The 15,091-nt window shown below is 46.2% G+C and overlaps 1 protein-coding gene across 2 annotated transcripts in view; it reads left to right on the top strand.

Moving 5' to 3' along the window:
- Positions 1-15,091, top strand: part of ABCC1 (ATP binding cassette subfamily C member 1 (ABCC1 blood group)) — an 891,484-nt gene that overhangs the window by 427,995 nt on the left and 448,398 nt on the right. For both annotated transcript variants that reach the window (XM_082260033.1, XM_082260032.1), the window contains exon 14: positions 6,916-7,003. In XM_082260033.1, the coding sequence (XP_082116159.1) occupies positions 6,916-7,003 (88 nt within the window). The remainder of the gene's footprint in view (positions 1-6,915; positions 7,004-15,091) is intronic.

The following is a 15,091-nucleotide window of genomic DNA, read 5'->3' as shown; positions in this document are numbered from 1 at the left end:
CTGAAGTCGAGACTCATCAGAACCGGCAACGTTTATCCATTCTTCTATTGTCCAATTTTGGTGAGCCTGTGTGAATTGTAGCCTCAATTTCCTGTTCTTAGTTGACAGAAGTGGCACGCGGTATGGTCTTCTGCTGCTGTAGCCCATCTGCTTCAAGGTTCGAAGCGTTATGTGTTCAGAGATCGTTTTCCGCATATCTTGGTTGTAACGAGTGGGTATTTGTGTTACTGTTGCCTTTCCATCATCTCAAACCAGTCTGCCCATTCCTCTGACATAAACAAGGCATTTTCGTATACACAGCTGCCACTGATTGGATATTTTCTCTTTTTCAAACCATTCTCTGTAAACCCTAAGGATGGCTGTGAGTGAAAATCCCAGTAAATCAGTTTTTTTAAATACTCAGACCAGCCCATCTGGCACCAACAACCATGCTACATTCAAAGTCACCTAAATCCCCTTTCTTCCTAAATTCTCATGCTTGGTTTGGACTACTGTAAGTCATCTTCACTACATCTAGATGCCTAAATACATTGAGTTGCTGTCATGTGATTGGCTGATTACCATATTGTTACCAAGAAATTGGAACAGGTGTACCTAATAAAGTGTCCGGGAAGGGTATGTCCAGGCAGACTTAATAAATACAAAGACTTTGCAGATCAAAGTTCTGAGGGTAAAGCTGATTTATTTTTTTTTAAAGACTTTTTTCTCAAATGCTGGTTAAGGAATCTTTAAACCTCTTTGCACATATACTGCTAAATCGCATATCAAAAAGAAAGAGAATTTTTGTAAGAACTTACCGTAAAATCCTTTTCTCTGAAGTTCATCGACAGACGCAGCTCTGCTTAATCATAGACTATAGGGTTATGCTCCTCCCACTAGGGATAGGCATTAGGCGGAAACAAACTTGTCCACACCTATAGGGGGCTGTCCCAGCAGGCATAACCCCTCAGGTTCTGCTATACTCAAACGGTTGTGTTGCAAGCAGTGACAGAAAAAGACCCTATAACTCAAAAAGTAGAGGGCGGGTGCTGCCTCTGTCAAACTTCAGAGAAAAAGATTTTATGGTAAGTTCTTGCAAAAATCCGGTTGTCTCTATCCATCGACAAGACGCCCCTCTGCTTAGTCATTAACTATAGGGATGTCCCAAAGCAGTAAAAAATATGAGGGCTGGGAACAAGACAGGAACATAAAACCTGAATGCCCCAAAGGCCAACATAGCCAACCAGGTAAAACAGAGCTCAAACAGAAACAACCGAAGCTCCCCCCGAAACAACGAACCCTCAAAGTGAAACCAAAAAAAGGGGTTTCTCAAACTGCAGCCTGCAAAACCTTGCGGCCAAAAGAAGCATCCGCTGATGCCAACACGTCTACCTTGTAGAATTTAGTGAATATATGCACAGGCGCCCAGGTTGCCGCTTTGCAAACTTGTAGCACTGACGCCTGAGGCGCTCAGTGCGCTAGTAGAATGCTCGCTTACTGGGAAAGGAGGAACCTGACCCTTCAGTGAATAGGCCTATATTTCAAAAAACATGAATCAGAAATACTTCAAATACTTTTAAAATTCAAATACAAAAATTCTAATAAAATTCAAATACTTTAAAAAATAGGCCTGTTCTTCAAAAGGAGGCTTTTGAAGAACAGACAGCACTAAATTGAGATCCCACGGCGGTAACGGGGATCGCTGTGGAGGCGCCAAATGGCGCACACCTTGAATGAACGTCCGGATAAGGGGAGTGCGTGGCTAACGGGCATTGAAAATAGATGGCCAAACCCGAAACCTGGCCTTTGATAGTACCCAAGGCCAACCACTGTTCAAAAACTTTCTGCAGAAAAGCCAAAACTCTGGTAATAGAAAACAACCGAAGGTGCACTTTCATCGATTCGCACCATGAAATGTACAATTTCCATGTACAATGACAGATTTTCGAGAAGTCCACTTCCTAGCCTTCAAGAGAGTGGGAATTATAGACTCAGAGAGACCCCTATCTCTTAACACCTGACTGTCAACAGCCATGCCGTTAAAGCCAGCGGCTGTAAAGCAGGATGAAAGATCGGACCTTGAGACAACAGATCTTCCCTGAGAGGAAGTTTCCAAGGGGTACGGGTGGCCAATCTTATTAGGTCTGCGTAGAAACACAGACGAAGCCAGTCTGGAGCCACCAGCATGACCAGAATGTTATCCACCTCTATCTTGCGCAGAAGATGCGGCAGAAGTTTCAATGGGGAAATGCATAAATCAGCTGATACTGACCCCAAGGAGCCACCTGGACATCGGCCAGAGGATCTCGAGACCTGGCTTTGAATCTCTGCAACTTCTTGTTGAGACAAGAGGCAAACAGATCGACCTCGGTGGTCCCCCACCGAACACACAGTAGGTGAAACACCGCCGAGCGTAGGGACCACTCCCCTTTATCCAACGCCTGCCAGTTTTCCACACCTGGGATGTGTACAGCAGAGAGTGCTGGAACAAAGCTTTCTGACCAAGTGGCGTTGTCTGTTTGAACCCAAACCGGACAATTGCGTAGGCGAGTCGGACAATGCCTCTTCCACTGTCCAGGTACCCTGGTGTCCAGCGTCGATAGGGATGTGTAAATGTGCATCATTGAAATCTATGGAGGCTAAGAAATCTCCCTGATGTAGAGACGCCACTACCGTAGAGATGGATTCCATCCGAAACCTCTGTACCCGCACAAAGCGATTCAGAGCTTTGAGATCTAGGATGGGCGCACCTTGCCTTCTTTTCTGGGCATGGTGAACAGGTTTGAATAAAGCCCTTGAAAGAGTTCCCGAGCTGGAACCCGCAAAATCACCCCTTGTGACAGCAAGTCATGTACCGCCCCTCAAGTCCCTTAATCTGGCTGGGGACAATAGAAGATTGGACGGAAAGAACCTGTCTCATGGACGAGACCGGAATTCGATTTTGTATCCGAAACGGATCAGTTCGTGAACCCATTTGTCCTGAATCAAGGAAGTCCAGGGTTCTCTGAAGAATCAAAGATGTCCCCCCCACCCCAGACTTGGGTGAGGGCGACCCTTCATGCAGAAGAGGGCTTGCCTGTGGGTCTGGATTTGCCGCTCTTGGACTTACTGGACGATGGCTTCTTGGACCCTCCTGAAGATCTAAACGGTTTACCTTTTTCCTGTGACCCGGAGGCACGAAAGACATTTATGAGCAGTAAAGGAAGGCCCCATGCCTAGGGCGCCACCTTGCCTTAAGAGCATTGGGGCAGATTAGTACTCTTACCCCCCCCGTGATACATTTGATCAGCTCGTCCAGAGAGGAGAGGCTCCAAATAGCTTCCCCCCTGTAAAATGGAGATTAGCAACAGCTTTTTTAGAAGCCTGGTCAGCCAACCAGCATTTCAGCAATATCAGGCATCTAATAGCCACTCCCACTGTGACGTCCTTGCCACCAATAAAGCCAAGTCCACGGACGTATCTCACATGCACACTTGGCATGTACCAACTAGTCTAACAGTTCCAAAACCACAGGGGGAAGCTGTGTCGTTTCAGAGTTGCTCTTCAGCAACTTCACCCATTCGGTAGCAGTCTGTGCTATGAGAAGGTTCACAAAGTTAGCTTTGAACATGTGACCCATTACCACATGTACCTGGCGGGATAAGGATTCAACCCGTCTATCCACGGGATCTGAAAAGGTCGGCGACTCTTCCACCGGCACTAGAGTCGCTTTATTCAACCTGGCCACTGGGGAATCCACTTTTGGTGGTACACCCACCTGGTATCCACCGCCTCCGCAAAGGGATAACGGTGTGCAAAACCCTTAGGCACCACCAGTATGTGCTTAATGCATCGCCATTGTTCATCTACAATAAAGTGAAACAAGTCAGGGCAAAGGAATACTCTACCAGTTTTGCGATATATGCAGGCACCAAAAGACACCTGCGTACCTGACGCTGTGGGTTTATTAGCCATTTTAAGAGTTTCCCGCACAGAAACCATTACATTTTCCATCAAGGCGCGTTCTCGCGCAACAGTGGAGGACGACAGGTCCTCTTCACCGTCAGATGTGAAGACACCTACTCCTCAGGGTGGTCTGCGTCTGCGGCAACCATATCTGTGTCAGAAACTGAAGATTCTGCAGATGGAGCGGAGGACAGGGGACGTTTACGGCTAGCAGCACCATAACAAACCGACTGCACTTTTGGCATCAGGCTTTGCAGAAAAACCACAATCTCTGGCTGCAACTGCGAACCGGAGGGTCCCGCAGTCATTTCCAGGGGGTCTACAGGTGATATTTTATCCTGGGACTCCATTTGCAAGTTTTTTTTTTGTGCACTGTCCTTTTAAGACCGCGGAAAACGCGGTCTCCCCGTTATTACTGTTGACCCCCAAAACCTGAGCAATATATAAATATAGCAGAGCAGGAGAGGAAAAGCCTATAGGGGACCCCCAGAATATTTACCAGAGCCCAGATAAACTGTGCAGTCCTGGTCAGTGTCAAAACGAAAGTAACACAAAGAAGCAGGAAGAGGAAGCAACTCTGCCTCAAGCATACAAAAAATGTGCTGCTTGGCAGTCCCGTCCCTGGATCACAAGAAAATGGCTGCTCTACATTCTCAATGGGGAATCCTAGAAAATGGCTGCCCGTACAAACTAATGGGAACACATTAGTCATGAACCACGGCAAAATGGCTGCCCCCATGCGGTCTCCGGGACCCCCAAAAGGGGTCTCAGAACTAAAGGCAACTAAGGGTCCCCATTCAAGGAAACTCACACCCCCCCCCAATGATCCATCCCCCTCAAATGCCGAAAACCGTACGCATTATTAACGACCCCCCCCCCCCCCCCAAATGGTTGAAAGCCCACTAGGGGAGGGAGAAGCAAGGGGTTTGCCAGATTAGACCTCCGGGTAGCCAGGGAACCAAGGGCGCTCCTAAGGTCCGACCATTCCAGGAAGGGGCCAGTGACCTCCAGGGGTTTTGGGGGGACATTTTACTCACCATACCACGGTACAAGATGGGCACCACTCCGAAACAGAGCACCTCCCACCCAGGATGGGAATGCTATTAGCCAAGGGGAGGCTGCGACTCAGGGCATTCCAGGTCGTCTGCGTCCCGGCAATCCCCTTGCATCCATCGGAGCAATGTTGTGGCGAGGCATAGTTCTGGACTATAACCTGCTCGCAGGCTAGGCTGGGAGACCTTAAGGATATAGTTTATCCAGTGCGAATACCAGCTGGCTGTTGCTTGTAGTTCCTCTGGATCTTGGTGCTCAGGAGCTACTTAGAAAATAAAAAAATCACAAAACTTTCCCTGTTACAGCTAAGACCGAAGTCCCAGCAGGGAACTAGTTCCTATCCCTGTCACTAGGCAGAATAAACTGTTTGAGTATAGCAGAGCCTGAGGGGTTATTCCTGCTTGGACAGCCCCTATAGGCGTGGACAATTTTTTTCCCACCTAGTGCCTATCCCTAGTGGGAGGAGCATAACCCTCTAGTCTATTAAGCAGAGCTGTGTCTATCGAACGATAGAGAAATGTCATTGGCCACTTAAGTGCAGTAAAACATGCTTCATGGATACCTTTCTGTTAACATGTTGTAGCTTTAAAGTTTAAACAATTAGTATTTATATGTAGGGGAATGATAAGGCCCCGTTCACACTGGGGCGATCCGACTTCCCGGGGCGACCTCCGAGGTCGCGGTGCGAGCAGTGCGCCGCGACCTCGGAGCGGCCGGCACGGACTTCATAACATTGAACTCTATGATGGTCGCTCCGGGTCGCCCCAAAGAAGCTCCGGACCCTTTTTCTAAGTCGGAGCGACTTGTGTCGCTCCTATTAGAACGGGTCCGCAGCTTCTCTATGGAAGGCGACCTACGGCGACCTGTGGTCGCCCCAGTGTGAACGGGGACTAAAACTGCACTGCTCATATGGTTTTCGTCATAATATTTGATAAAGGTAACAGCCAGCAGCAAGACTAAATCTGCAAATACACTATTATTTTGCATTTCATTTTGACAACAAACTGAATGAAAATAATCAACAGAATACTCCATTTACACAAATTATGTGAATGGAGGAATACCCCCCCCCCTTTTCTGGGATCATTGTACTCGGCAGCTGCTGATCTACAAAAATGTTCCAATGGGTCCCTTTAGGGACTGCCTCACACTGATTAAAATTTGGCTGGTCCCTGCCGAACTGTCCATAATTCGATGAGTGTATGGCCAGTTTAAAAAGTAGGGAGATTCCTGGGATTAGAAAACATACCTCATGACTTGAGAACAGTCTGTGTCCACATACTGATAGCTGCTAGGACCCTTTTAAAACGATACTGGAAGCAATCTGTCACCCCATTCCACTTGGAACTGATTCGCCTAGTAAATATGCAATTCTCCCTCGAAAAAGCATACGCATACTCGATTTCCCGTGGGCACAAATTCCATAAGGATTGGTTTTTATGGCAACAGAGCGCATACTATGCACAGATTTAATGTAGATGTACCGCAAGTCCTACCTGATAAAAATGTCCTCACTTGTTCAACTCTTCTTATGGTTCTATTTGACTTTTTTTTGGTAACAAAGTATATACTTTTTGTTCGTGTTCTGTGAAATGTTTCCTCAGGACACTCTGTAACACAGTTTATTTTCTGTTTTGTTCTGAAAAAAATTAATAAACATTTATTGCAAGTAAAAAAGTAGGGAGATTCCAGAAAGATGTATATGATAAGTTCTGTGCAGCGAGATTAACCTAGATTTTTGATAAGACTGGGCTTTAGAAGTATTGGTTTTACTCAACTCCTTCAACTGATAATGCAAGGCCCACAGTCTTATATGTTTGTATTTAGCAGTGGAGTTTTTATATTGAACCTGAGACTGTACTCTTCTTAAAAAGTAGGCACAGCCAACTTGGTGTGTGTTTATTTTTAAATGCAACATTTTTGTTTGATCCAATACAGGCAAGCGTGTCATTAAAGCGTTTGAGAGTTTTCTTATCTCATGAGGAGCTTGAGCCGGACAGCATCATTAGAGAGACCGAGAAAACTAGTAAGTGTATTGTCTCTATACTGATGAATATTTTGTTTTTTTACACTTGAACAGTTGTAAAAGCCCAAATTCAGCAAAAATGGACAGCAGTACAACACTCTTAAAGCACACCTACCTTTATATTTTAAATCGGCATGCATCTCTGCATGCTGATTTAAAATTGCCTCTCACTTTTTTTTTTTTTTTTTTTTTTTAACTTCCGCTTCCTGGTTTCCCTGAGGACAGTGGTAACATACCCCAGCTGCACCGTGCCCCTAGGAAGAAAACTTCAGCATTGCCTTCAGGTAAATCCCATAACTAATCTGTGAGATCTTGCAGTATTGTCATCATACTGCATGTGCACTTATCTTGCACATGAGCTGTATGACACTACAGACATCAGCTGGGGGAAAAAATAAATCTTCCCAAGGAATTCTTGAGGTCTCGTGAAAGTTCTTTGAATTATTATGAAGCATTTCTGACGGAACAAAAAAAAACACACTAGACCTCTATACTTAGTCGTGGTCTTACATTTGCCCCATCTACCAAACCCAATTCTTTTCAGCTTTTTAAAGATCTTAATACATTTCTATGAAATTTTAATCTGAAAAGACATTTTTCTATACAATCTTCCAAGAATAGTCGTAACATCACAGATAGCCATGACTGTGATTCACAGATCCCTATCAGTGATACTGACACGACACTTACCATGTTGGAGGAACTCTATACAGAAGGTTCCACATCATAGGACTTTGAGAACATGTCTGAGGACGAGGCTGTCCTACTTACCCAACATTTAACTAGTTCTCTCCCCATCAAGCATACCAATCTGAAGCCTAAATCTAGATTTCACCCCACACACTCCAAAGGTCCCTGTATAGAGACTTTTTACCATATTGTTTATTCAGAATTATTGGAGATATGTCATCGGGCACACAAAACTAAGAAAAAAAACTATAACCTCACCAGAGTTGAGAAAGAGGCCTTGAAAAATCTTATGTCTAACTCCCATATAGTTATCAAGTCTGCTGACAAGGGTGGAAGTGTTGTCATTCAGGTCAAAAAAGATTATATACATGAGGCAACAAGATTACTTTCTGATAACAAAACATATGTCAAACTAAGAGGAGTGATCCGCTATCCGAGTTCACCAAGGAAGCCACGATTATTGCAAATAAGGCCCATACAAATATCATTTCTAAATCTGAACTATCTTTCATCCTTAAAGAATACTTCCACACACCTTATTTTTGCCACCTTCCAAAAGTTCATAAGTGCATTTCCAATCCTCCTGGTAGGCCCATTGTGGCTGCCATGGAGAGTGTCACAAGTGGTTTCTCTCAATACGTGGACATGTTCTTCCAGCATATAGTACAGGAACTGCCATCATATATCAGAGATGGCATTCACTTGTTGGAATTACTTACCCCGTACTCCTGGGATTCATCATACCTCTGGGTGTCTTTGGATGTGCAGTCTCTGTACACGTCCATACCACATGAAGTAGGTATGAGAGCCTTGGAGTTTTTTCTCACTAAGGATTCCTCCATCAATCCCCGACAAGTGGAGTTCATTATAGAGGCCACATACTTTTGTCTCACACACAATTATTTTGTGTTTAATGATGAGTATTACTTACAGATAAACAGAACAGCTATGGGGGCCAATTTCACTCCCTCTTATGCCAATTTAACAATGGGCTACTGGGAGAACCATTAAGTCTGGAACAATAATCCTTTCACTCCAAATATTGTATTTTTTAATCGTTATATTGACGATATCCTCATCATTTGGGATGGCGAGGCTTCCAAAGTTGAGATTTTCTTACTCATTGTAATAACAATGACATGGGCCTCAGCTTCACATCAGTAGTCGATAAAGACCATTTAGCGTTTTTGGACATAGACCTTTATCACGATAATCACCAACTTTTAGCCAAAAATTACACCAAGCCCACAGCTGGAAATTCTTTTTTACATTCTAAAAGTTGCCACCATCCACCTAGGCCGCGACTTGGGCCGGGCTCTTGGTGGACGGCGTGGAGGGAGAGGAATCCGCTGACCTGGCAGGCCGCATCGGAGGCTTCTGGTCGCATAGTTCGGGCTGCGCCGATGACGTCATCTCCACGACAGACTGGGCGGTCGCTAGAGGGCGGGTGCGCTTTTAAAGACTGCCGGCGCCATTTTGCTAGAGCCCAGGGGCCGACGGACAATTTGCGGACCGTGGGTGGCTCTGATCTCCTCCTGGTCATGGTGACCGTGTGCAGCAGTAGTTCCCCCTTCCAATTCCCAGGGTTTGGAGTGGTGACAATCACTGTGGCGGGCTGTGGAAGATGGTAAGACTGCGCTCCGGAGCTCGCTGACTATACGGCCATTCCTCTTGGCGGTCGCCACGCCGCCCCCCCCTCGGCCAGTGCTTTTAAATGTCTTGCGTCTGGTCACTTTCCTATTGGTCTGAAGGAGCGGTTCACGCATGCTCCGAAACCGGTTAACGCCCCCCCCCCCCAACGTCATCACGTTCGTGCGGTCCTTCAGTGAGGTATGCGTTTCACCGCTGCCTCGATCTGACCTAGTCCCTTGATTGGTTCTTCCCTAGTGTCATCTCCCGGCTGCCGGCCAGCTTTGAGGACGGGAACACCGTGGACCCGGAAGGACGCCGAGCCATGAGGATAGTGGCTTGCCTCTATGTAAGTCTTTATATGTCATTAAAATTTACATCTGCTACACTGAGTGGCGCCTTTCTTTCCTTTCTGCCTGTTCGTGGGACTGCTGCTTCGGCCTAAAAAGAGCTGCCCTCGATGTAAGTGACGCATCTGTGCATTTGTGCCATCCATACTAGTCTGGCTGCACTTTTATCCATCAAGACTGCCTGAACGGAAGCCTTTCCTTCAAGCAGAAGCGCCCATCAAACCTTTTTTTCTTTAAACTGGAATCCTCTGATAGTGAGGATAAATCCTCCATGTCTGCTACTGGGCACGAAAAGGTGCTGGTGAATGCATTGATTGTATCTGTGCGTGAGACTCTAACGATGGAGGATACAGCTGAAGCTGCGATGGAGGCGCAGGTGCCCTTTGGCAATCACAAGCCATCCTAAGCGGCAAAGGTGATTCCTTTTCCTGCCTATTTTGACAGAATTGTCACTAAAGATTGGGGACAGCCAAAGCGTCCCGTGGGGTCCCTAAGCGCTTTACTAGGCGTTATCCCTATGAGGAGTCCCTTCTTAAGAAGTGGACTGTGCCACAGGTGTTGGATCCTCTGGTTTCCAGATTTAAAAAAGCAACCTTGATTCCGGTTGAAGAGTCCCTGGCCTTTAAGGATCCGGCTGACCGGCTTCTGGAGGATCCAAACGAACCTGGTCTGGCAAGCTAAGAACGGGCTTTTCCAGATACGTTGACAATGCTCCTTCAGCATGAAGGTGCCCCCCTCACCCGTATTGGGGGTGGGGGGACGTCCTCTCTGGTTTCTGAACCCGTGGACTTCGTGGGTGCAAGACAAGTGGATCCACTAAGTAATTCGGTCCGACTACAAGATCTAGTTTCGTTCTTGTCCCCCAGCAAGGTTTTTTCCCTTCCAACTTGCGCCTGTCCCCAGACCGCATAAAGCGCCTGTTTGGGGTGGTACAAGATCTGTTCCTTCTAGGGGTAATTGTCTCAGTTCCGTATTGGCACGGGTGGAGCAAGAGGATGATGCCGTGAGGAGGACCGTAGCAGAGTCCAGAGACCCGTAGGCAGGCATCCGCCCACAACAGACAGCGTGCGGCACCCTCCCCCCTCAGACCCGGAAGGGAGTACACGTGGTGACACACCGCGCGCCAGAGAGCAGCCGTTCCAAAGGAGCCGAGCCTAGACCGGAGTGGAGCCTCCTTTTCCCCAGAGCGGAGTGGAGAGTCTTGGAACGATCAGGCTGTACGTTGGAGGTCGTGCAGAGACGGTGGGACCGGCCTTGGTGAGTCCCGAGACTATTACAACTTGAGCTGTATGTTTGGCCGTGCCACACGAGTACATTCACAAACGGAGGAGGTTCAGGAAAGGGGGGGGTTGGAAGATATAACATCCCATTAAGAAATATGAGGGATAAAGGATACGGACGCTGGTAAATGTCTGCTCTCCCCCCCCCATTTCCTATGCAGACTAGTGAACTGTACAATATAAAGAGACCAGGCCGGTCCACAGATATCTCCGCTTACTTTTTAAGGGGAGCACGTTGTGAAAGAGTGGAGGAACAGTATAGGATGGCTCCAACAAAGGCTGGAACAGCAGGGAACACAGGATCAAAGAAAGACAGTAAAAATAATAACAGCAGTAAGGAATTACAGGCTCAGAACATTGCGGACACAGCTGAGCAGATGGCGGTGGCGGGAAAGGAACAGTCAACGGCACAATCCCCCCCTCCCCAAAATTTATCAATACAGTCTCCTGAATGGAAAGAGTTAATATCTCTTATGCCTACGAAACAAGATCTAACTGCAATGGCTGCCTCGATAGTCAGCTCATTAACCAGCGAAATCAACTCTTTAAGGGGTCAGATACAGAAAATGGATGGAAGGATAGAGGGGGTGGAAAAAGACCAGGCCCAGATGGCAGAGAGAGTGGAGAGCATAGAGTCTTCGCAGAGATCATTTGCCAAACAGCTAATCATGATACAGCTGCAACAAGATGATGGAGAAAATAGGCATCGGCGGAATAACATACGCCTAAGAGGGCTACCTGAGACAGTGGAGGGACCCAACCTATCTGCCAAAATGACCGAGATTTTTAATAGCCTTCTGGACAGACCCCAGTTGGAGGCAATTGAGATGGACAGGGTCCACAGAGTAAGGGCTCCAAGGAGCATGGGCGAGGGATACCCACGAGATGTCCTGGCTAGGGTACATTTTTACGCCCTAAAAGAAAAAATAATGAGGAAGGCATGGGATAGGGGCCCCTTTGAGTTTGAAGGGGCAACGATCCGGCTCTTACCAGATCTATCAAGCAACACCCTAAGAATGCGAGCAGCAGTGAAACCCCTACTGGAGGAAATTCGGAAGGCAGGGGCCATCTATCACTGGGGTCACCCATTTCATCTAAAAGTCAAGAAAGGGGAACTGACCTTTACACTGCGCTGGCCTGATCAACTGCCAGGACTTTTTGCCTTCCTAGAGATTCAGCCGATCAGGGTCACTGACTGGCTGGGCCCCTCAGCTTTTAAGTAGAACCCAGGAATATCAATACAAGAATAAAGCTATTATTAATATAAGTCATATATGACTAATCTGGGATTGACTTGGGGTCACGGTCGGGGGAGGATGCGGGTCCAGGGGTAATTGGGGAGCCATGATTATTCTGGATTAATTGGTATTCAAGGGCAGTAATTTGCGGTGTTCTCTTTCCTTTATATTTGTGTTCTCTCTTTATCCCCCTCGGTGTCCTGCTGGTCTAGTGCTTTGGTTCCTCTCTTGGGTCTAAAACTCTCTGGGCATGGTCTTCGAAAGTAGGAGCCCTATGAGTTTGGAAACGAGCAGATGAGTGATTAGAAAAGGTAGAGTAATTCCAATAGGAGGCACAGAGCAGGTCAGAGGGGGCACATACGTGATATGGTGGAGGGGGAGGGGGTCGAGGGAGGAGGATCACCAATACTAGGTAGCTAGGGGGGCTCAGGAGTTAAATAATGTGTTTGGTAATTACAAAAGAAAAGGGATCCTGATACAGCGGGTGGATACAGGAATGTATAGGTAGGGGGGAATATATACGGGAACCCCAATCCTCCCTAGAGATAGCAACACAGGGGCGGATGCCTAGGGTACATGGACCTGCAGAGGTCGGTGTGTTTATTTCTTTCATTTTTCTTTTTCTTTTTGTCTTTTTCTTTATATCCTAAACTGGAGGAAATGAATGCACCTACAGGCTTATGTTAATTTGTCAACTCATTAGGAGATACAGATATTGCGGGTTGTGTTAGATTTGCTCCTGTTCACGGTATGAATCCTCGGATTTGCCCACCCAAATAGGTTGCGTCTAGTTACGCAGGGTCGAGAGTCGACCAATAGGATCACGCCCCACTGGCACTTCTTTGGGGGGGGGGGGTGGAAAAGGGGGGGGTTGTTCTGTCTTTTTTTTTTTTTCTCTTTTTTTTTTTTTTTTTTTTTTTTTTCTTTTTTCTTTTTTTTCTTTCTCTCTCTGTCCCTTTTTTTTACTCGGTCTCCCCCTGTCTCTATTAGGTCTGAGTAGGTCTAGGGGGCTTTCTGTACAGAGGGATCAGTTTATCGACTTTGGATAAATCCTAGGCCTAGTAAGCCCTAAAGCCATTGGCACTTGGAGGGGACAAAGGGAGGAAGACAGCTGAGTAAGAAAATTCAGAAGTAAAGTAGTAAATTGGTTAGAATCATTTGAGACAGGAAAAATGCAGGAAGTGAAAATTATGTCATTAAACGTTAGAGGGTTGTCTACACCTGAAAAAAGAATACGCTTCCTGGCAGACATGAGACGAAACCATGGGCAGATAGTTTTCTGCCAGGAGACGTATTTTAAAAAAGAATCTATCCCAAAATTACAAAATAAGGATTTCCCATGGTTTTATCACGCCCCCACCCCTATTCCTAAATCAAAAGGGGTTAGCATATTGGTGGCCAAAGAGGTTCCATGGACATTTTTAGAAACTTGTATTGATCCACAAGGAAGATACTTGATGGTAAAGGGTAAGATAGGTGAAAGGCTGATTACTATGATTAATGTGTACTTCCCTAACCAGAATCAGATTTCATTCTTAACACTGGTGGCACCAATAATGTTAAACTTTCAAGAAGGGCTGGTAATCATGGGGGGGGATTTTAATTACGCTGCAGAGCCACTCTTAGATACATCACAAGGTACATCACATCTCTCATATGCCCGACTTAAAAAACTTAGTAAGGAAATCACACTCCTCAACCTAGTCGATCCCTGGCGCATTATGCATCCAAGTGAAAAAGATTTTACCTACTATTCGTCAGTACATAATAGGTACTCTAGAATAGATCGCATCCTAATTTCAAGGGGCGATCTGTCTAGAGTAGTGGCCTCACAGATTGGCTCTTTCTCCATGTCGGATCACTCCCCCATCCACATTATAATTAACTTTGAGGCAGGTCCAGTAAAGCCACCATCATGGAGACTGAATGAATCACTGGTGCAAGGAATAGAGACAAGAGCAGAGTTAGAGGCAGAACTGACAAAATATTTCCAGGAAAATAAAACACCAGAAGTTACTCCGTCGAACATATGGGAGGCCCACAAATGCGTCATTAGGGGAGTGTTGATTAGAATGGGAGCAAAACGTAAACGAGAAAGGGAGGAGAAGATCTCAGAGCTGCTAGCGCAGATAGAAGAATTAAGCGCCACTCATAAAAGATCGATGGCGATGGAACATCTAGTGCCCCTGACTGCGGCCAGGGAAAAACTCAACGAGTTACTTTATGAAAAAGCCATGAGAGTACTGGTGTCACAAAAAAGACATTACTACGAATATTCGGATAAACCAGGAACTATGTTAGCCAGAGCCCTAAGGGGGCCCCAGAAACGGACGGTAATTGCACAACTTCAAACAGGCGGGGGACAAATGAAATATGGATCATCAGAGATTGCCGAAGAATTTAGCAAATTCTACCAGAAGTTATATGACATCGCCTCATCGGAATCAGTTGATAGGGGGGGTGCTGGCTTCGATGAGGCGATCAATTATATCAAAAAGACAGATATGCCATCGCTGGATGCAGAACAGGCATTGGCATTAGAAGGAAAGATAACAGAAGAGGAACTAAAAACAGCTATCTCTCAGTTAAAACCACACAAGGCCCCAGGTCCAGATGGACTATCACTGTTATACTATCAGCAATTTTTTTCAAATTTAAAGACCCCCCTTTTGGAACATCTAAATTACATCGGGGAGGGAGGGGTCATGCCGACAGATTCTCTGAGAGCTTACATCACATTGATCCAGAAAGAAGGGAAGGACCCCGCGGTGTGCGGGAGTTACCGCCCAATCTCATTATTAAATTTAGACACCAAGTTGTTTTCTAAAATATTGGCAAATCGACTCCTGCCATATATACCACAATTAATACATCTCGACCAGGTCGGCTTTGTCCCTACAA

This window comes from Pelophylax lessonae (assembly GCF_965119305.1).
Source record: "Pelophylax lessonae genome assembly, chromosome: 6".
In the NCBI taxonomy this organism is placed as follows: domain Eukaryota; kingdom Metazoa; phylum Chordata; class Amphibia; order Anura; family Ranidae; genus Pelophylax; species Pelophylax lessonae.
The sequence above is the reverse complement of the archived record's forward strand: the minus strand, read 5'-3'. Positions and strand labels throughout refer to the sequence as shown.